The sequence below is a fragment of the Solanum pennellii genome, chromosome 4 (assembly GCF_001406875.1).
Source record: "Solanum pennellii chromosome 4, SPENNV200".
Taxonomy (NCBI): Eukaryota; Viridiplantae; Streptophyta; class Magnoliopsida; order Solanales; family Solanaceae; genus Solanum; species Solanum pennellii.
In genome coordinates this window covers 74,481,867-74,503,183 of record NC_028640.1, presented here as the reverse complement: position 1 = coordinate 74,503,183, position 21,317 = coordinate 74,481,867, and the positions used below count along the sequence as shown (strand labels likewise).

General features: G+C 33.6%; 4 protein-coding genes across 7 annotated transcripts; 2 read left to right on the top strand and 2 right to left on the bottom strand.

The window, feature by feature from the left end:
- Positions 1-6,173: 6,173 nt before the first annotated feature.
- On the top strand, positions 6,174-9,600 carry LOC107017651 (thylakoidal processing peptidase 1, chloroplastic-like). Of its 2 annotated transcripts, XM_015217851.2 has the most exons (7): positions 6,520-7,224; positions 7,965-8,033; positions 8,122-8,193; positions 8,277-8,363; positions 8,451-8,518; positions 8,882-9,019; positions 9,230-9,600. In XM_015217851.2, the coding sequence occupies exons 1-6, from the start codon at positions 6,520-6,522 to the stop codon at positions 9,000-9,002; spliced, it is 1,122 nt and encodes a 373-aa protein (XP_015073337.1). In that variant the 3' UTR covers positions 9,003-9,019; positions 9,230-9,600. The 2 variants fall into 2 exon arrangements, with proteins under 2 accessions (XP_015073336.1, XP_015073337.1); XM_015217850.2 differs by having other exon boundaries at positions 6,174-7,224; positions 8,882-9,478.
- Positions 9,601-10,172: 572 nt separating this feature from the next.
- LOC107017650 lies at positions 10,173-14,651 on the top strand. Of its 2 annotated transcripts, XM_015217849.2 has the most exons (4): positions 10,173-10,518; positions 10,862-11,182; positions 12,480-13,106; positions 14,300-14,651. In XM_015217849.2, exons 1-4 carry the CDS (start codon positions 10,321-10,323, stop codon positions 14,318-14,320), a joined length of 1,167 nt encoding a protein of 388 aa, XP_015073335.1. In that variant the 5' UTR covers positions 10,173-10,320; the 3' UTR covers positions 14,321-14,651. The 2 variants fall into 2 exon arrangements, with proteins under 2 accessions (XP_015073335.1, XP_015073334.1); XM_015217848.2 differs by lacking the exon at positions 14,300-14,651 and having other exon boundaries at positions 10,174-10,518; positions 12,480-13,401.
- On the bottom strand, positions 14,343-16,681 carry LOC107017647 (protein NRT1/ PTR FAMILY 4.5-like). Of its 2 annotated transcripts, XM_027916701.1 has the most exons (4): positions 16,558-16,681; positions 15,993-16,442; positions 15,309-15,880; positions 14,343-15,229 (listed from the first exon to the last, which is right to left on the bottom strand). In XM_027916701.1, exons 2-4 carry the CDS (start codon positions 16,206-16,208, stop codon positions 14,362-14,364), a joined length of 1,656 nt encoding a protein of 551 aa, XP_027772502.1. In that variant the 5' UTR covers positions 16,209-16,442; positions 16,558-16,681; the 3' UTR covers positions 14,343-14,361. The 2 variants fall into 2 exon arrangements, with proteins under 2 accessions (XP_027772502.1, XP_027772503.1); XM_027916702.1 differs by lacking the exon at positions 16,558-16,681 and having other exon boundaries at positions 15,993-16,474.
- A 703-nt stretch (positions 16,682-17,384) lies between these two features.
- LOC107017646 (protein NRT1/ PTR FAMILY 4.5-like) lies at positions 17,385-20,365 on the bottom strand. Its single transcript, XM_015217845.2, has 5 exons — positions 20,087-20,365; positions 19,897-19,975; positions 19,087-19,304; positions 18,413-18,984; positions 17,385-18,327 (listed from the first exon to the last, which is right to left on the bottom strand). Exons 1-5 carry the CDS (start codon positions 20,087-20,089, stop codon positions 17,451-17,453), a joined length of 1,749 nt encoding a protein of 582 aa, XP_015073331.1. The 5' UTR covers positions 20,090-20,365; the 3' UTR covers positions 17,385-17,450.
- Positions 20,366-21,317: the final 952 nt, after the last annotated feature.

The window sequence follows — 21,317 nt, the reverse complement described above, 5'->3', positions numbered from 1 at the left end:
TGAATTATGATTTATGCTGCAACGTAACCCCACTATATATGAAAGTTTCTTCAATAAAAGTTACTTTAGAAGGTTTCGATTTTCAAATACTGCAAAAAAATATAGCAGACAAATAGCTATCATATCAAATGATATGACTAGATTTTTGGGACAAGCTTGCAATTCGAAGGATTACTATGTTTTTCTTTATTATTAGTGGTTAAAAGATTAATAAATTAACAATAAAGCTGAAAAAAATAATAGATGTGAATTTCTTGAAGCCGATTAGTGGACCATTTAGTTTAGTTGCTAAAGAAATTTTGATTAGCCGAAAGAAGGAGCTCAGAATTATTGCTTGAAAAAAAATTATAATTTAGTTGTTTCGGAACTAATATGAGTATATGAGGCTTAATTTCAATTACATAAATATACAACTTATTTTATTATACTTTTAAAATTTCCTATCATTTGAAAACATTATTAAATCATTACTTTACGTGATGTATCAGTTGGATACATCACTTTACGCGATGTATCAGTCGGATACATCACTTTACGGGATGTATGTAATGTATCGAGATGTTAATTTACGTCATCTATCAGTCGAATATATCACTTTACGTGATTTATCAGGACATAAGCGATGTATCAGACATTGAGTAATGTATTTGAAACCAAGATGTGATGTATCAGGACGTTGAAGGATGTATTTGGAACTGGGACGTGATGTATCGAAATGTTTTGGGATGTACTCGAAATCGGGATGCGATGTATTTTTGGATATATCTGGATTCCATCAAATTTAAGAGCTTCTTTCAATTTGAAAGAGTAAAAATAAAACATAATCAGCTCTTAACACTATGAGATTTGCATAAAATCTACGATAATAATTTGAAAAAATGGGTTGGCAATGTGAAAATTGACTGTCGGGTGCAATTGCTACATAGGCCCAAAAAAAAAAGAAGCCCTGCGTCACACCTATCCATTGGGCCCAGCATTTTTACCTAATTAGACCAAATTTAAGCAGAAGAAGAGAGGATAAAGCTCGGCCCACGTATAAACATGGGCTTCACAACATATACATCCGAGGTGTATAAGTAATTGAAAAAAGGAAATTTGTATATAATAGCAAACTATTAATTTAAATTAAATGTTATAAATATACACTGATTTAATTGTGCCCTTAGCAAACTATAACTATTTTCGCCACTCCCCTTGGTGGAATCTCGCTCGCCACTCTCGTTTGGTGGCAGTATCGCTCGCTCTCTCGCTTTTTATACAAACACAAATGTATAAAATGCGTTAGTGTTTGTATAAAGTGAGAGGAAATTGTATAAATACATATATTTTCATTTCCCTCTCTCCCCTCTCTCAGACCTCGCTCGCCACTCTCCCTAATATCGTTCGTCACTCTCACCTCTCTCGCTTATACAAACAGAAACGAAATGTATAAATTGCGTTTCTGTTTGTATAAAGCGAGAGAAAATTGTATATACACATGCAAATACATATATTTTCATTTCCCTCTCTCCCCTCTCTCAGACCTCGCTCGCCACTCTCCCTAATATCGTTCGTCACTCTCACCTCTCTCGCTTATACAAACAGAAACGAAATGTATAAATTGCGTTTCTGTTTGTATAAAGCGAGAGAAAATTGTATATACACATGCAAATACATATATTTTCGTCCTATACACTTATAATTATACTATAAAAATACTCCCCTGTCCAGTTTCTTTTCTTTCTCTCTTTTTCATTTTATACAAATTCAAATTGTATATTATTTCTCTCTTTCTCGTTTTATATAATTTAATTCAATTGTATATTTCCTGCCCAAGTCTCTTTTGCCTTTCTCTCTTTCTCATTTTATACAAAATCATTTTGTTTATAATCGTCCTATACACTTATAATTATACAATACAAATATTTTTCTACCCAAGTCTCTTTTGTCTTTCTCTCTTTCTCGTTTTATACAAATTCAAATTGTAAATAATTTCACTCTTTCTCGTTTTATATAATTTGCTTCAATTGTATATGTATAGCGAAATATACATATATATGTTTGCTATGGAGCGCAATTATGCAAATATTGTTCTAGCATACAAATATGAATTTTGTGTTGTTATATGTGAAAGTTGCCCTTGAAAAAATTACTAAAATACACGCCTTATGTTTTTCTTATTTCAAATGTCCTCTTCTATTTCTAAAAAAACCTCTAAAATATTTTATTTCTTTGATATATCCAAGCTACATATTATTGTATCCTGTTTATTTTATAATGTATCCGAGCTACATATTATGTATCTAGTTTGTGTTATAATGTATTCGAGATACCCTTTAATGTATTCAAGCTGCTAATGTATCGGTTTGTGTTACTTTTTAAGAAATTAATGTTTTTTCAAACTAAAAAGGGAATGATTGTAATTTCATGTTAAAACTATGTGATTACTGTAAAATTTACGTAGTAATTAAGTACTCCCTCCGTCCAAAAATGTTTGTCATATTATGTTTATCGAAAGTCAATTTGACTAATTTTCAAAGGTAAATTAGATCACATTAATTCGATATTTTAAACAAAAAAATTAGATATTCTAAAACTATATGAAAAGTACAATAAATTATAATTTTTTGCATATTAATATGATGAAAAAACACATCTTAAAATGTTAGTTAAAATTTTTATAGTTTAACTCTAAAAATAGAAATCATAACAAATAATATCGGAAGAAGGGAGTAGTATATACTTGATATTTTGATCATGCTATAAACTAGGTGACTAAAGAATATATTTACCTAAGTTTCCCAAATTTTTGTATTCACCGACGCATTTATTAGCTCCTTTTTATTTTCATTAATTATTTTTTCTCTTCACCTTTTGAAACATTACAGCCAAGTAATATTTTTAATCAAAATTCATTAAGCTCTCTAAAACTTCGAATGCATAAATATGGTAGTTTCGTTACCAATTCTAAAGCCAGGATATAATGTGTATCACAATATAATTTATTTTTTTTACTTAATCAAGTATCTACGGATTAATTATTATTGCATTCATAGTTTGATAATGTGAAAAGAAGATATGGAATTATACACACTGTCTCTAATGATAATGACATTGACATAGTCAATTGAAAAATATGTCAAAGCATTATATCTTGAATATTATTTCAATTTTATTGATTTTCGTCATTATCCTTGTAAATATTAATTTATATAGATTTTCTTCCACCAAACTTAAGAGTATTCTATGCCTTTTTATTTATATATAAAAAAGTGTTTTTTCCCCAATCAATTACACTAATTATGTATTATTAAATTTAACTTTATTCAATTATACATATAATTGTTTATGAAATCAATAAATACTAAATCTTTGTCGAATTTTTTCTGATTGAACAAATCAAATCAACTCATAAAAAGTAAAATTACGAGAACACAAAATATAATAAAATAACAGATACATTGTGTTTGCCCACCAAATAGACTTGTACACCTCTTTCAAATAATATATCGTAAATTTTTAAAAATAATTCTTAAAAATGGTGATTATTTTAAAAGCTTAACTTATCATTTTAAATATTGTAATTCAGACATTAATAAAGATAGAATAACAAAAGAACTTCTTTTTGATATATTGTTTTAAAATAAAGTACGATAAATAATTTGAGATTGTGATAGATTATAGCCAAATAATAAGACAATGAAATTCAAAAGTATGGTTTGACTCTGACAATATTTTGGTTTTATTCCATTATTAAATTACTGGCTGATGTGTGTGCTTCCATCACTACTTCATTATTAAGCACTCATACTTCTAAAAAAAATAATTATTTATCTTATCCACTTTATATGATAGTAATAATATATTTTTATTTTATAGCTATTTTTTATATCTTACATTTAAGCGAATAAATATTCACATAAAATTAAATGTTGAAAAAAAAATTGCTTAATATATTTTGATTTATATAAATTAATTTTTGATAATGAATTTGTCTAAATATATAATAATTCAAATCTAACTCACCAATTACATGAATTGATGAACTGACATTTTAAATCTTTCTTAATTCTATGTTAAATTTGAAAAAAAAATATAATAATTACATTTTATTCATTTAAAGAGAAAAAAACGTTTAAAGATTGACTAAATTATAAAATAAATCAATCAGATTGCAATATGATATTAATAAGTGCCTGTCTCTAGATTTGTATTGATCAACTGAAATTGTTTTTCTTGTATATTTTCTTTTATTTATTTATTTTCTTTACTACTTACTAACATTATTTTTGTTTAGGTTCCTATATTTTTTATTTACGTAAAATTATAATATTTTTTTTCTTAAGTTCTCTAAGATGAAGAAGCTGGTACCACGTGCAATGAAGTTAATTTATAGGAGTTGACCATTTATAATTGTATATAATTAGAGAAATTCAATTTTTTGTTAAGTATTTTGAATAGGTCAAAACATATTTTAATTTTTAATTAGGAAATAAGAAATAAGCTTGCCAACTACTTACTAAAGAAAATAAATAATTTAGTGTCTGCCAACTCAAATCTTGATACATGACTGGCAACATTTTTCGTATTTGTCAAAAACAAAAACTATATTATTGTAAAATAATAGCCTAAAAATTTAGTCAAAAGTGGAGATAAAGTCAGACAATTAATTTACCAATAGAGGAGTACAAATTGGTGGTACGAATAAGAATTGCGATGGAATGACAAATATTTTTTTGATTGAAATTTTAATTATGATAAAGTAAAGTACTTTTTTTAAATCTTTAATTGAAATTTTGATCGCGAAGGAATGATAATATTTTTTAAACTTTTAATTAAGATTTTGATCATGATAAAGTACTGATTGCTGAGTAAGTTTTTATTTTTTATGAAGATTTTGGATTAAGTTTCTTTAGATAAGAGATTTATGTTAGAAAATGCTTCGTTCCCTAAAAATATTCATTGAAGTGGTATGTTTGGATAATTTTAGTTTTCTAAGTTAAAATTGAACTTTCGAAAATTTTATTGGAGATGCATATTACCTTCCAACTGCAACTTCAAAATGAAAAAAAGTTTCAAATTCAAATTAGAATTTTATTCTCATTTCATAAATATTGCAGTATAGTATCTTATAAATTTATTTATTTATATAAAAAAACATTTTTATTTGCAAGTGCAGATCACAAATTTATCTCGAATATCTAGTTTTTATATATTTATAAAGAAATTAAAATATTAAATATTATCTTTTTAAAAAATAAAGTGATCAAGAAAAGTTTTTTTCCAAAATTAATTTGAAATATCAAAGTATTATTCGATATTTTTAAAGATCAAACACATCTTAAATGAAGGTCTAAATCATTCTACATTGGAAAAATATATTACTAATAACCCTCAAATTAAGAAAAATATTTAGAAAAAAAAGAAACATGAAATTACATCAAATTATAATAATCTTAATAAATAACATCACTAATAAGCACTGAAATTGATAATATCAAGAAAAAAATTATTACAATTTACACATTATAAATTTAAATTAATCGAACTTTAAAACGAGTATCGTACAACACATTTTTTTTTTATAAAAAAAAAGCAATTGGCTACCTTTTTTTCTTCCTCAAATTGTGTATATTCCAAAGTTATGGCATAAAATATAAGAGGAGAAGCACACAAGAAACCCACACACAACTACCTAGTGGTTACTAACTAAATAAAAGTATAAGAAGATTGCTATTTCATTAAGAACTTGCCCCCTTTTAGAAACATATTTCCCAAACTGCCATTATTGATTTATCTGTATTTAATCGCCTTTTTCATTTTCACTAATTGAAAAACAATCACTTTTAACACGACGATTTATTTAAAAGTAAAAATTTTCAGTGATAATTCGGATTAATTGGAAATCAATTTCTATCATTCTACCACTACTTAAGTCTTAGATTTTAATTTGAAATAATAGAAGAATTTTAAAGAAAAATAAAACTCCAAATTATTATTTACATTAAAATTTTCATCGATTTGTCATCTTATTTCACAAAAATTAGTTTTACCTGAACGCCGGTTAAAGCTAAACAGAAAGTGGACAAGAACCCGCAGGTGAGGGAGTGGTATTTTCGTAGTTATTGTAACAAACAAGGGCAGTTTTCTACACAACAAATAGCCGCCCACTATTATTACCCGAAACCCTTGTCAAAATTTTCGACTTCTTACTTTCCTGGCATCTGAATACCCTCCGCTTTTTCTACGGCGAGTTCTCGCCGGCCGTCGTCGAGAGCAAAATCATCGTTTCCCTTTTCCGTTCACTTAATACCCTTTTGAGAAACCCTAATTTTGATCCGATTCTTTCAGTTTACCGTTCAATTCTTTACCTCATTCCGTTGACCTAACTTTTCAATTCACCGATTTCTTTTCCAATTCTCTGATTTCATAAATCCCGATGGCATTTCTTCGCTTCTTGTAAGGTTTTTACAGCCCTCCCCGTTAGTTTCCGAACCCACAATTCTCTACATCTTGCTCGGTTTATTACAATTTGTAGTTATGGCGATCCGGTTCACAGTCACCTATTCCGGCTACTTAGCCCAAAACCTAGCTTCATCGGCTTCTTCGAAAGTCGTGGGTTGCAGGTTTTTTCACGAATGTACTGTCCGATCTCGAATTTTCCATCCACCAGCTCAAAAACCCGAATCAAATTGCTCCGATTTCCGCCGGACAAAACCGAAACCACGACCGGTGAGTAATACTTACTCTTCCCGGTCGTTTTCGTCCAGTTCAGCGTGTTCTTCGTTTGCTTCTGAGCTTTTTGGCGGAAGTTCGAATTCACCTTTGGTTGTTGGATTGATTTCGCTGATGAGGTCTTCTTCTGGGTCTTGTACCATGAATGCGTTGGGGATTTCGCCTTTGAAAGCGTCTTCGTTTCTTCCATTTCTTCAGGGCTCGAAATGGCTTCCTTGTAATGAGCCCAGTATTGGGTCCTCGGGGAGTTCCGAGGTGGATAAAGGTGGAACTGAAACTAGGTGTAGTGAAAGTTTTGTTCGGTCGGAGCCTTTGTCCAATGAAATGAAGGTTTCCAAGAGCCGTTGGGTGTCAAAGTTGTTGAACATCTGTTCTGATGATGCAAAGGCTGCTTTTACAGCTTTGAGTGTTAGCATAATGTTTAAGTCATCTTTGGCTGAGCCAAGATCAATTCCATCTGCTTCCATGTCCCCTACTCTGGATAAGGGTGACCGTATAATGGCTGAAAAGGTATATTTAATTCTCCCTTTTTTCTGAAGTTTGTTGATATAGCTTGAAGACGTAGAGATAATGGCAAGTAGCTTGATGAGTATATTACTGTTTTTCATTGGCAAATAACTGGCCTGAATATGTGATGGATGCTTACCAAGATATTTGATGTCTTGAAAATCTAGTATTTTCCTATTCAGTTTTCAGAGTCTTACTAGAATTATTTGATCTGATGGCACTTTTTAACTGAAACATGAAACATAGTCAATTGGTTGATTGAATATGTTATCCAACCTGAGCCTAATTGCTTACTAGTTTATTTGGTCTATCAATGTTTTTGCGAAAACATCTTTTCGTTTCCTTGCACCATAATAATTGTTTTAGACGGTTGATGTCTTCCTTCTCCATTTTTGTTGTCAATGATGTTGTTTGGACTTCAGAAATGTTGGATGAATGGCCATTGTATTATGACAAATTCAATCTTTTATTGAGCTGATTTCTTTAATTAAGAAGTCTGTCTTGCATCCAACTTTTTGAGAGTACAAGTAGTGCTAAGCAATCAATTGTCCTTATTTAGGAAAGAAAGCTCATTATGCTTATGATTAGTTCTATCTTTATATCTTGATTCCATTCATGCAACATACGCGTTTACTGCAATTGTTAGTGAAACTTTGACATGTAGGGATTCTATACAATAAAGATTCTTTATGTCCTGATTGTTTACACTTCTTACTGATTATTATGCTTCCTGTTGCATTCAGGTTTCATATTTTTTTCGGCAACCTGACATTTCAGACATAGTGATATTTAAAGCACCACCAATCCTTCAGGTACGCCAGAGTTGTCTAGATTGCTAGTAGTGTGAGATTTTTACTCTGCACATGCATTTATCAACAGGCAGTTTTCTGTATCTTGCAGCATATTTTTGGTTGTAGTGCTGGAGACGTCTTCATTAAAAGAGTTGTTGCATTAGCTGGGGATTATATTGAAGTAAGTTCTTCTTCTCTTACCATGTTTTGCAAGTAGCTTTGTCAAATGTGCTATATCTTATTCAAGGATTACACTTTATGCAGGTGCGTGAGGGTAAACTGTTTTTGAATGGTGTTGCTCAAGATGAAGATTTCATTTTAGAGCCTATTGCCTATGAAATGGAACCAGTGGTAAAGCATATATTTTGTCTATATGCAAGGATGTGTATATGATGTGATCTCTTCAAAGATCTAATACACTGCTTTGTCATTTTATAGCTTGTTCCTGAAGGCTGTGTGTTCGTGATGGGGGACAATCGCAATAATAGCTATGACTCTCACAACTGGTGAGCATTGAAAGATCTAATTTATTTTTTAAATAGAGAAGTAACAATTTACTGCTGAGGAAGAGCTGCTGTAGTAATGTTCAACCTTGTCTTCTGCCTATGGCCTCCCCTGAAACCAAGCCTTCCATTAAATACATTTAAAACATTCCCTTGTTTGTGAGTGTGGTAATCCCATTGGGATCACTTGTCCATGGTGGGTTAGGAAGCTGAAACAATAAGAACCAAGAAACAGTGGTGTCTCATGTTCTCCACAGGAACCCTTCATAGTTGGAATAACGAAAAAGAACCCTTAAATCATTTGTGTTCTTGTTTGTTTATCTCTGTGCAGAATTTTGATCTCATCTTTACTGTCTAATTTCTCAGGGGTCCACTTCCCGTTGCAAACATTGTCGGTAGGTCAGTATTCAGATATTGGCCCCCATCCAGGGTGTCGGACACCCTGCATGGATCAGTAATGGAGAAGAGAGTAGTTGCAGTTTCTTGACCCTGTCTAAGATGGAGGTGTTCTACTGACTTCTTTCATCTCTTTATTCTTTTACTGATCATTCTCTGCCTTCTGGCTCATTGGATCAGCTGTATAATCTTTCCCATCCCAGCTGCTGTTGTTCGACCCACAATTTGAACAACTTTGAGGATGGATTATCTTAATCCGCCTGTGTGATTGTTTTTCTCAAGGGGCCCTATATTGTGTTTTTCTGCAATTTTATGTAGTGCAAAGTCTCAGAGATAAAGCTGATCATTGGAATTAGCAAACTCAGTTGTCATGATCTGAAGAACTGGAACATTTTCCCTTTCTCCTAAACCGTGGAGTGGAGAACCAGATTAGGGAGACACGATGGTGTATCCAACAAAGTTTCAGCTGTAAATCGTGACACAATATTCTGAGGCTGAACATGTTTAATATTTGCTTGTATTCCTGCTGAATGTAGTGAATTATGAAGTATGGTCTCTATGTAACAATTTTCTTCAGTGTTAGAAGTGTTTATGAACGTAAGATGTCGCATATATTGTTTTGAATTTCGAAGGCAATTAGCCTCAAAGATTTTGTTATCCTTTTGGGATGAGTTTTATTTGCTTCTTTAGCGCTGCCCTTGTATCTTTTTGGTTATTCCAAATTCCATTATCTATGACTGAGCTCTAATAATATAGTGAAACGAAAGTTCTATAAAATAATTGTAAGCCAGTAATGTTACATACTTAAATGTCATGCAAACAGTCCAACAAGATAAGTGGGCAGATACATGAATGCTTATATGGCTGTGATAGACATCAAATACACGTAAAGTTGATGACCTATTGTGTCGATCTTAGACCTCTTCCTCACTCAAATTTAAGTGTGTAATCTATTTTTCGGGACAAATTTAGGAGGTTTTGATGTTTTTTTCCAAGTTTAAGATGACGATAAAATATGTAATTGAATGAAAAATAGGATAGACATAACATTTGGCTATATATTGAATTGCTTTTTTTTTAAAATGAAAATAGCAATTTCAAGTCATTACGGGTAAAAATGAAGAAATTTCTCAAAAAAAAAAGAAGGTAGAACAAAAAGTTGAAATTTGTTGACGTAATTAGTACTTCTATTAAAATAAAACTTAAATGAAGCTACATCAATAATAATAAAGAATCACATTTCTTAACTTATTGACTTGGTACTACGCATAATTCATGATGTACAATTATGTAATGCAGTGTCCCAAATAGTCATTTTCCTTCTTCCTTCGCAGATCTAATTGTTCTCTGCAGAAAAAGCGAAGCTTGTTAATCCCATCGCCATTGCGGAGGAAACTTAGAGACTGACAATGATCCATATCCTTTCTTCTTCTACTACTACAAGTACTTTTCTCATACTCTTTTTGGTCCTTTTCACTCTGTCTCCATTTCCAGTTTCGATTGCCACTTCATCTACCGTACCTTTCAACATCTCCCACTTCCTTTATCCAAGAATCAACTACGAGGAATATCCCCAATCTTCACCTAATCCTCCTTCATTTCTAGAGGTTTTGTTCAATTACCTAACTGGGTTTTTCCTAATTGCTGTTATTGTTCTGATTCTCTAATGGGTTTTGCCTATTTTCTGTTATTTGCTCTGTTTCTCTAATGAGGTTGGCCTAATTACTGTTATTGGTTCTGATTCTCTGATTGGGTTTGCCTAATTCCTGTTATTTGTGCTGTTTCTCTAATGGGGTTGCCGTTTGCCTAATTGTTGTTAATTTTCTGATTCTTCAATGGATTTTGCTTTAATTACTGCTAGTTGTTCTGTTTCTCTAATGGGTTTTGCTTAAAGTTCTGTTTTTTGTTCTGTTTCTCTTATTTATGGTTCTATTTGTTTATGTTATCCAGGACGTGTTAAAGGGAATTGCTGAGCGAGAGAAATGGGATTTGCAGCACTTGAGAGTTTCCAAGTTGGATGTGAAGAAATCAAAGTTTGGGACTTTGAGGAGGTATGAGTTTCGGGTCAGAATTGGGAAGACGGAATTGGTATTCATGATGGCAGATGAAGTATCTCAGTGGAAAGGCCTTCACTTTCCTAACAAGAATGAATCCAACTTCGAGTCTTTGGTCAAAGAGATTGGTTCCAAAGCCACTCTTGATGTCCTAAAAATCCAAGGGCCATTCGAATTATATGCTACTGGAGATGATTACCTGTCCTTGACCTTACCCGTATGTTCCCCAAATCTTTTAATATTGCTTTTGTTTGTTGCAGTACATTTTGCAAGTTACACCAGATGGTTTTTCTGTAGATGGTCTTTGCTTCCTATCTAATTTTGTTTACTGCGCTGCATTTAAGTCTTGGATTTGGATATAATTAGCTGCATACACCTGGAAGGAGTTCTGTTGCATCCAAATCAGCTCGTGTTTTATGCATGTAGTTGAAATTTTCTAAATACATATGCACAATAAGGCAGCATCCGTTGTCACAAAGAATAGTGTGTAGCTGCTTTATCTATTTAGTCGATTTTTTTTAAATGTATACATGCACCAAGGTTTCACCCGTCATCATAAAGGAGTAGCGGGTAGCACCCAGTTCAGTTGTAGTTCTATGTGTATAGTATAAAAGTGTGAACTTGCACCCACTTTTAAGAAAGGAGTGGTGGTACTTAACACCCGCTGACTTGAAATCACAGATCCACCTCAGATTGGTTGCAAATATTTAGATTGTATTGTAATTGAACTGTGGAACTATCCTGAAGATGTAATATTTGGTTGTTGATCCTTATGTTGGAGTGCCTGGTGAAATAGACAGTTAAATGAAGCAAATCTTCGCCCATGACACTAGTCCCCGCCAGGCGTATTTTCTGCATTTGTTAAATCAAATGACTCTTTGCATATCAAGGTATTACTGGCCAAAACTTCGGAGTGCTTAAGTTCCGCATATTTATGGAGTGCTAACCCACTTGATGTTTCAGTTGACTTATTTGATCTCTAGAAAGGAAGCTGCAATTATATCAGCAGAAGTTGTTATATGCTGATGCAGTTTAGTCCAAAATAGAGCTGCTGCATATGCAAGGAACTTCTTTAGGTGCAGCTTTTCTAGAACTTCGACTCTTGCACAGGGAGAGAACATCAAATTTGTTGTCGCATTGTATATTTGTTCAATGCATTGCCTGTGTATTAGGGAGAAAATGTTAAACTAGCATATGTTCTCCATGAAGGATCTTCTATGTATTATGTTTCTCTGTGTATATGAATATTATCATGTTGTGAAAATCTTTTCTCTGTGCCTGGACATGTTGACATATGTAGCCTGTTTGGATGTTGATGTTTGACATATTCTCTTTAAATGGATATAGATTTGTGCTTTGATCTCTTCTTGCTAGTTTGCAGCTAGTTGCTTAAATGTGATCCGTCATGAGTTGATGCATTATGTGTTATATTCTAGTACTGGAAGTGAGATTTTACTAATCATTATGTGTTTTCGTGGTAGGCTAACACATTTTGTTAATTACCTTTTTAACAGCTGAATTCTTCTTATACTGGGTTGAAAAAGATCCTTGTTGATGAGGGCATCACTGTAGAAGTTAAAGGTGCTGATGAAATATCAATGTTCAACATCTCTGATTTGCTTAAATTAGTAAATGGAAGCATGTTGACCAAGTCAGGAAGCGGTCAATTTAGATATATGTTGCAATCGTCCTGCATACCACTACTTCCCGTACATGTAAAGGGACCTGCTTCAGTACTTGCCTATATCACCAGAAACCCCGACTTAAGAATTGAAACTGCGTTTGTATCCAGAAGATCTATCAAGTTGCTTTCTGAAAAATGTTATACAAGGCATATCTACGGAAAGTGGAGCTCGTACAATGATTTTCTGAGCCAGAAGATAGCATTGCTGGAAAAGGTTCTAAGGAGGTTTCTTGGTGGAAAAACCAGTCAAATTGGACGTTACAATCTCTTAAAAGTGAAAGTTAAAGACTTGACCCTTTTCCGCTTCCAGTTAGAGCTGGAAAGAGGTATTCAAAACAACGACACATATTGGACTACTTTGGGGGAGTGGAGAACAAGGCCAGCTGTTGAACATTCATGGTTTGAAGTAACAGCAAGGTTTGAGGCTGATATCTTGAAGCCACGTCTGATTAAGAAGGTCAGCCCTTTTATTGAAGTAGATTCATCGTCTTGGAGTAATTTGATGTCAAATATGTCCTTTACCAAAATTTCTTCTTTTCTTGTCCCACCAGAGCCCTTAACATTGGATGTTAGATGGTAGGGATTATATCTAGTCCTGGCCTGCTGTAATTTAGATTCTTTTCTTCCTTACTGTGAAAATTGAAAATGGTTACGTAATTTGTACATCATATCCTTTGTATATTGGAAGTCGTTGGAAAGGAATTATTTATGAAACAGTGGTTGAAAAGGAACGAGTTACCCTGCTTTATAAATCTGAAGAAGTGACAATTATTCGAGATTGAAGATGAGTTACCCAGCTTTATGAAAGTTCATCACTTGCTCTCCAAATACTAAATGAATGCATAGATTAAGAGGTTCATGTGAATTTCCCTAATTACATGAACTAGCTAAAGGAACCTCTAAAATGGTAGTCTCCTCTTTACCTATGTCCCAAGTTCACATCAGATAATCCTTGCTCTACTAGCCTTTAATTTGTGCTCTCTAACCTATCTTTTAAGGGAAATGTTAAGTGGGAGGGATTGGCCCTTAGGATAGAGCCAACGTGTCTTTGAGAGTCTGCAATTGGCTTGTGGTCCAGTTAACAAGGTCCTGCATCATGATCTGGTGTTTGCTCCATTCATCCTGGGTTACTAGCAGATGAGGATGTGATGCTGCTTATTTATGTGCGAGAACTTAAATTCTGTCAGTAGAAAACCCAGATTTTAAAGTATGCAATTTAGGATGTTAACTGTCCAAGTACCCTTGATTTTTAGCACGTTTACTTTGTCTGTGGGATTGCCGACACAATCCACTTTGTCACAGTCCTTATTCTTTTACGACCAGTTAATTGCTTAAAGTTTAACTTAGCTACTTTGTCCTAGTTCTGGTATTTCAAATAGGGGGTACAGAAGAAGAAAGAATGCATTGTAAGATGAAGTTCTTTCAGTTTCAGTGACAACTAAGTAACAAGACATTTAAAACTAATTATAGCAAGGAGTGGTTTAGCAATGCATAGATTAGAATGGTTGGAATATATTACATTCTGCTGCAACAGGGTACTTACATCAATTAACAGTTCAAGTCTCAAACTTACATGCCAGAATTTATTCTCCTAGAGATATATATGGTTTGCACCTTGGAATATTTGATCAACTAAAACCAATGATGCAGGATTACTTGGACTATATGTGATATGTTCACAACCACAATATTATTATATGATATGATTTGGATCAAACATCAGTAATTCCCTTGGCCTTCTCATCAGTGATATGATCTTCTTGCTTCAGTTCTGGCTTCTTATACTTGTACCAAGAAGCGCATAGTAAGTAGAAACCAAAGTTAAGCACACTGACTCCTGCTAGCAACCAATAGAAGTAGTCGAGCTTGTCTCTGTTCAGATTGTTATTAGCTAACCAGCCACCACTCACCTTGTTAATTACACTCACCACTATTGAGCTTGTGAAGTACCCAAATGCCATCGAAGACCAAGAAATGGCCATACTCAGTGATTTTAAGCCTGATGTGCTCTCTGCATAGAAGAAATTCATCAATCCCACTATTGTAAATATTTGAGCCATTGCAGCTATTACAAATTGGTATCCTAGCCAGAACACGCTCATAGGTAATGGACTGGCTGAGTCAACCATGTTATGCTTAATGGAAACTGATTTCCTGTGACTTTCTACAACTGCAGCCACTGCCATAGAAACTGCTGAAAGTACTTGTCCAACACCTATTCGTTGAAGTTGTCGAATCCCTGAAGGGATCCCTGTGAATTTTCTTGCTATTGGAACAAAGATACGATCATAGACCGGGATCAGGAAGAGTTGGAACAATTGAGGAATTACAGGTATGGAAGGTCCTGGGATTTCAAAGTTTTGGATTTTCCTGTTCATTGTCATGCTTTGTTGGATAGTGAAGGTCTGGAATTGAGCCATACAAGTGTTCATGAAGACAGTGCTCAGTATAATTGGGAGCATTCTGACTACAATCTTTGTTTCTTCAACTTGTGAGATAGTACAGAGGCTCCATGGTCCATGGGCACTCGTTGTAGATGCTTCTTGGTTGTTCCTCAGTATGGCTGCCCTGTCCAAAAATCTGTACATAGTATGGGGATTTGGTTAAGTAAAGCAGTATGCCAACAAGAAACTGAAACTAAAAAGGTGTTATTAAGTACTTGAATTGATCAGTCCTTTGAAGAATCTCAGTTCCATTTTCAGGTTCTCCACTTCTGATCTGATGTAAATCATCTTTGTTCTGTGGTAATGGGAGATTTCTGTTTCTAAAAGCTGCAACAAAAACCTGTGGTATGCGCATCAGAGGGCTTCCTTTAGGAACATTGCATCTGTAAAACTGCTTTCCCATGGTCAAGAGTAGGATTGACAAACCAACTGCTACAGAGCAGATACCAAATGACCAATCCCATCCCTGATTGTCACTTATCCAGACTAAAACTGTAATACCAAGTATGGCTCCAATGGTGTTGTAGAACAGTAGCCAATTGAAGTAACTTGATAGCTTAGCAGCCTCTTTGGGATCCTTTTCATCAAATTGATCAGCACCTAATGATGGCAAAGCCGCTTTGACTCCACTGTTTCCAAGTGCTATCAGATAAACACCTCCATACAAGATTGCCAATTGACCTGCATCTGCAGATTCACATCGATCGTTTTGGCTTAAAGGTACATCCTTGCAGGGAAATGGTCTCAGTTGGCTGAAATGCGCTTGAACTCCTAGCAGTGCAAATCCCTAAGATTGAAAGAATTATCAAAGTCAATTCTTGATCCTGCATGGACATATGAAATATCTGTTGTTTTTGTTTTCTTGCATAACCAAGAAGATGTAAAAAATAAACAAGTACCAAAACTTTAATGATGCCAAACAGAACACAAGTCTTGAATCTAGAGAAGTAAGTATCTGAGAGAAAGGCTCCAAATAATGAGAGCAAGAATGCTGTTCCCATGAAGTTTGTGACAGTATTAGCAGATTTTGTTAAGCTGAAGTTCATGTACCCATTGAAGTAAATCACCAGACTCACACCATTTGAAATCAAAGCCATGGTATTGATCCCCGCCATAGCTGCATGATCAGAACTTCAAAGTTAAAGATCAATGGTGGAGCCAGGAATTTTAACCCCTAACCATCATCACATATATTAGTTTTTTTTCGACGAATAGTCTTCAATTGAATCTCCCTCCTAAAGAAAGTTAAACAATTAGATACTTGACTTACCATAGACAAAAAGAGCTGCTCTAGTTCCCCCCTTGCTTTGAAGTTTGTTTTCTTCAGTCTTGACATTTCTGCAAATTCCCTGCAATAATTATCAAATAAAACTATTTACTATTTGGCCAAACATTTCATAACTATGGAAAATACAATACTTATATAACATATGCTAAAAACATACAATTACAAAGGCAGCTTACCATTTCTATTATAGATTCTTATTTGCAATCCAAACTTAAATGTGACAAATTATCTGGTATATATATATCTATGTTTTGGCAAACTCAACTTGAGAGTAGTTTTCCGTTAGCTTCTTGTCTTGTAATAAATAAAGGAAAAATCTCACATAAATAAACTACTAATAATAATGTTGAACTTTTTAGGTAGCCTCTACTTTTGTTCAATTTTCTTTTTCTCATGCAAAATCATTGTAACGAAACTTTCATCAAGCAATTTATTTTGAATATCTTATCTTTGCAAAATAATATCCAAGCACTCAACAAAAAAAGTAAAAAAAAGATTCAATAAAAAGGAGGAAACGTTAAAGGAAAAAGCAAAACACAAAAAGTAAAAGGAAATTAAACATTTTTCTAATCTAAATGGCACGATAAAACCCATGATTGATTATCATTAATTAATTTGATTCAACGAAAATGAAGATGAAGTATAACAAGACGAAATATATCATTAGTTGATTTGATTATCGTATAGTTTTGAATAGTTAAATCTTTTATTTAAAATATCGAATTAATGTAATATAATTTTAACTTTAAAAATTAGTTAAACTTACTTTTGAATAGTACTACATAACAATTAAAAATGGTCCGAGAGAGTAATTAAGAATGCTTGAAAGGAAGTGTTTGGTCGATCCAAACATCATTATCATCAAAGAGAGCATTGACAAGCTGATCCTGAGTTAGCCCCTTAGGGGTTGCTGTATTAACCATTATTCTCTAATGAGTTTTATGATTCTATTTGTATGTGTTAAAAAGATATTTTCCAACAGGATTACTTGGACACTGTAATATGTTCACAATCACACATTTTATTATATGACATAATTTGGATCAAACATCATGAAGATTCATATATTCTAAACAACACACATTTCAGTTTTTCCCTTAGGCTTCTCATCAGAGATAGGACCTTCTTGGTTCAGTTCTCTCTTCTTATACTTGTACCAAGAAGCACATAGTAAGTAGAAGCCAAAGTTCAGCACACTAACTCCTGCGAGCAACCAGTAAAAGTAGTCGAGCTTGTCTCTGTTCAAGTTGTTATTACCTAACCAGCCACCACTCACCTTGTTAACTACACTCACTACTACTGAGCTTGTGAAGTACCCGAATGCCAGTGAACACCATGTAATCGCCATACTCAGTGATTTCATGCCTGATGTGCTCTCTGCGTAGAAGAAATCCAACAGCCCTATCAATGTAAGTACTTCAGCTATGGAAAATATTACAAATTGAAATCCAAGCCAGAACACACTCATAGGTATCTGACTGGATGAGTCAACCATGTTATGCTCAATGGCAACTGATTTCCGGTGACTTTCTACAACTGCAGCCACTGCCATAGATACTACTGAAAATACTAGTCCAACACCTATACGCTGCAGTTGTCGAATCCCAGAAGGGATCCCTGTGAACTTTCTTGCTATCGGAACAAAGATACGATCATAGACTGGGATCATGATGAGTTGGAATACTTGAGGAATTACAGGTATGGAAGGCCCTGGGATTTCAAAGTTTCGGATTTTTCTGTTCATTGTCATGCTTTGTTGGATAGTGAAAGTCTGGAGTTGAGCCATACAAGTGTTCATGAAGACAGTGCTCAGTATAATTGGGAGCATTCTGACTACAATCTTTGTTTCTTCAACTTGTGAGATAGTACAAAGGCTCCATGGTCCATGAGCACTTGATGTAGATGCTTCGTGGTTGTTCCTCGGTATGGCTGCCCTGTCCAAGCATCTGTACATATTGTGGAAAATTTGGTTAAGTAACACAACGTACATGTCAACAGGAAACTGAAACGAAAAAAGGTGTTATTAAATACTTGAATTGATCAGTCCTTTGAATAATCTCTATTCCATTTTCAGCTTCTTCACTTCTGATCTGATGTAAATCTTCTTTGTTTTGTGGTAGTGGGAGATTTCTGTTTCTAAAAGCTGCAACAAGAACCTGCGAAATACGCATCAGAGGGCTTCCTTTAGGAACATTGTTTCTGTAGAACTGTTTTCCCATGGTCAAGAGTAGGGTTGACAAACCAATTGCTACAGAACAGATACCAAATGACCAATCCCATCCCTGATTGTCACCTATCCAAACAAACAATGTAACTCCAAGCATGGCTCCGATGGTGATGAAGAACAGTAGCCAATTGAAGTAACTTGATAGCTTAGCAGCCCCTTTGGGACCCTTTTCATCAAATTGATCAGCACCTAATGATGGCAAAGCCGCTTTGACTCCACTGTTTCCAAATGCTACCAGATAAACACCTCCATACAAGATAGCCAATTGGCCTGCATCTGCAGATTCACATCGATCGTTTTGGCTTAAAGGTACATCCTTGCAGGGAAATGGTCTCAGTTGACTGAAATGCGCTTGAACTCCTAGTAGTGCAAATCCCTAACATTGAAAGAATAATCGAAGTCAATTCTTGATCCTGCATGGACCTTTGAAATATATGTTTTTCTCTTTCATAGCGAAGATGTATAAATAAACAAGTACCAAAACTTGAATGATGCTAAATAGGACACAAGTCTTGAATCTGGAGAAGTAAGTATCTGAGAGAAAAGCTCCAAATAATGAGAGCAAAAACGCTGTTCCCATGAAGTTTGTCACAGTGTTGGCAGATTTCGTTAAGCTGAAGTTCATATACCCAGAGAAGTAAGTCACCAGGCTCACACCCTTTGAAATAAAAGCCATGGTATCGATCCCCGCCACAACTGCACAATCAGATATCAGAATATCAAAAATCCATACTCAAAATCAGTGGCAGAGTCAGGATTTCTTACTAGTGGTTCGGTTAAGAAGTCTCACATTGGTAGAGGGATGGGGAATTTGCCTCCTTATATGGACTTGGACAAATCTTCCCTCATGAGTTAGTTATTGGGGGTCGAATTAGGCTTAGGTGTCACATCTTTACACGCAAAACAAATTTCAAAAGACCATGAGCAAGAAGACAAACGAGAAACACACTAAAAGAGACAAACTTAACAAGGTTCGGTCAATCAACAACCTCAACCAATTCGCTCAGAATACCAAATTCATATGTTATATCTTTGCAATTATAATTGGGGTTGAGTTAGGTCCATATGTTATATCTTTATAGTTTCAAACCTACAACTCAAAGCATGCTATATTACAGTTTCAATTGAGGTTGAGTTAGGCCATGTTCTAACCTGACCACTAGAATATAAAAGTTCCCCTAACATTTAATCTCACCAGACCATCCTTCGTCTAAGGTGGCTCCGCCCGTACTATTCCATATATAAGCATAAGAGAGTTAAACAATTATATACTTGAAATATGCTTTACCATAGACAAAAAGAGCTGCTCTAGTTCCCCCCTTCTTTTGAAGTTGCTTTTCTTCAGTCTTGACATTTCTGCAAATCCCCTGCAACAATTATCAAAATAAAACTATTTATATTTTAGCCAAACATTTCTTAATTTTGAAAAATACTAATACTTCATATTCTAAAAACATATAATTGCTAATTTAACATACCATTTAGATTGTAAGCTTCTCTTTTGCTAAGCCAAACAATTTGTTTTAGCTTCTGTCATATAAATAGACTACTAACACTAATTATGTTGAGTATCTTCTTTTGGTACATTGGAAAATACTTAATTAAGTTTTTAAAAAATCTTTCATAATGTTAGTTGTATCCAGAAAATCACATTAATTATTTGTTAGTTGTTTTTGTGGTACCATCACTCAAAACAACTCTATAATTAACAAAGTAGTTGATACTAATATTCCGTGCAGAAATCATTGTTATGTAGATTTCACAAATCAATTAACGCACTCAACAAAAAAAAGTAGTGATAAATAAAAAGAGTAAATGGAAGAAACGAATAGAGAAAAAGCAATACACAAAAAAGAAAAAAAAATCAAACAGTAAAACCCAATTATTTGATTGAAAATGACGGGTGGTTTGATATGCTGGACAAGTATAAATAGTTTTAAAGATAAGAATTTAATATAGCCTTATTCTTTAGTAGTTATGGAATAATAGTATTGAAATTAATTATCCCGAAATAAAATAATAAAAATGACAAAAACACTCATAAGGTGAAAGATACTTATGTATATAACTTTTTAAAAAATTTGCAAATACATACTTTTTTAATACAAAAAGATCAAGTAGTCAATAAAAAATATCTCAAAATAACATATCCAAATATAACTAATTACAACATAACTCGTCTTTGGAAATATAATAGTAATGATTTTATAACTAATATTATTACCTAATTAGTGGTGAATCATGTGACTTATATTTTTTCCCTCCTCATCCTTGTTTTAGGGCACAAACTGTGCTTAATTGCGACGCAATTTTGATGTTGAAAATGACATTTATAAACTCAGAAACCATTAAGAATGATTTTAATAGTATTGTCCTTAGCTATAGCCTATGGTTCAAATAATGATTGTTAATGGGAAATATCATAACCTTTTGGAAGTTTGATCAGTTCTACGGAGCCAGGATTTTGAATATGAAAAAGTGAACACACAAAAATTTAACAGGATTTAACATTACTGTATATATAAAAACTAGTTTTAACGACTATATAATATTTATTTGACGAAAACATTCACATAAACCACTTGAAGCCCTAAAACATTTGCAAGTTTGTGGTTTACAATACCTTTCAACTGTTTGTTTTCTTTTTTTCCTTTCGAGTCTTTATGATCAAACACGGGAGAGATTCATGATTTAAGTTTTATGGTTCAA

Excerpts from the sequence above, each read along its gene's own strand:
- LOC107017650 (XM_015217848.2), top strand. The coding sequence starts at position 10,321 with ATGATCCATATCCTTTCTTCTTCTACTACTACAAGTACTTTTCTCATA. Across the intron at positions 10,519-10,861 it reads ATCCTCCTTCATTTCTAGAG|GACGTGTTAAAGGGAATTGC; the intron begins GTTTTGTTCAAT and ends TATGTTATCCAG. Across the intron at positions 11,183-12,479 it reads ACCTGTCCTTGACCTTACCC|CTGAATTCTTCTTATACTGG; the intron begins GTATGTTCCCCA and ends CCTTTTTAACAG.
- LOC107017651 (XM_015217851.2), top strand. The coding sequence starts at position 6,520 with ATGGCGATCCGGTTCACAGTCACCTATTCCGGCTACTTAGCCCAAAAC. Across the intron at positions 8,194-8,276 it reads TAGCTGGGGATTATATTGAA|GTGCGTGAGGGTAAACTGTT; the intron begins GTAAGTTCTTCT and ends CACTTTATGCAG. Across the intron at positions 8,364-8,450 it reads CCTATGAAATGGAACCAGTG|CTTGTTCCTGAAGGCTGTGT; the intron begins GTAAAGCATATA and ends GTCATTTTATAG.
- LOC107017647 (XM_027916701.1), bottom strand. The coding sequence starts at position 16,208 with ATGGCGGGGATCAATACCATGGCTTTGATTTCAAATGGTGTGAGTCTG. Across the intron at positions 15,881-15,992 it reads TTGGCATCATTAAAGTTTTG|GGATTTGCACTGCTAGGAGT; the intron begins GTACTTGTTTAT and ends TTTCAATCTTAG. Across the intron at positions 15,230-15,308 it reads CAAAGGACTGATCAATTCAA|ATTTTTGGACAGGGCAGCCA; the intron begins GTACTTAATAAC and ends TACTATGTACAG.
- LOC107017646 (XM_015217845.2), bottom strand. Across the intron at positions 19,305-19,896 it reads AGCAGCTCTTTTTGTCTATG|TTGTGGCGGGGATCGATACC; the intron begins GTAAAGCATATT and ends CTGATTGTGCAG. Across the intron at positions 18,328-18,412 it reads CAAAGGACTGATCAATTCAA|ATGCTTGGACAGGGCAGCCA; the intron begins GTATTTAATAAC and ends CAATATGTACAG.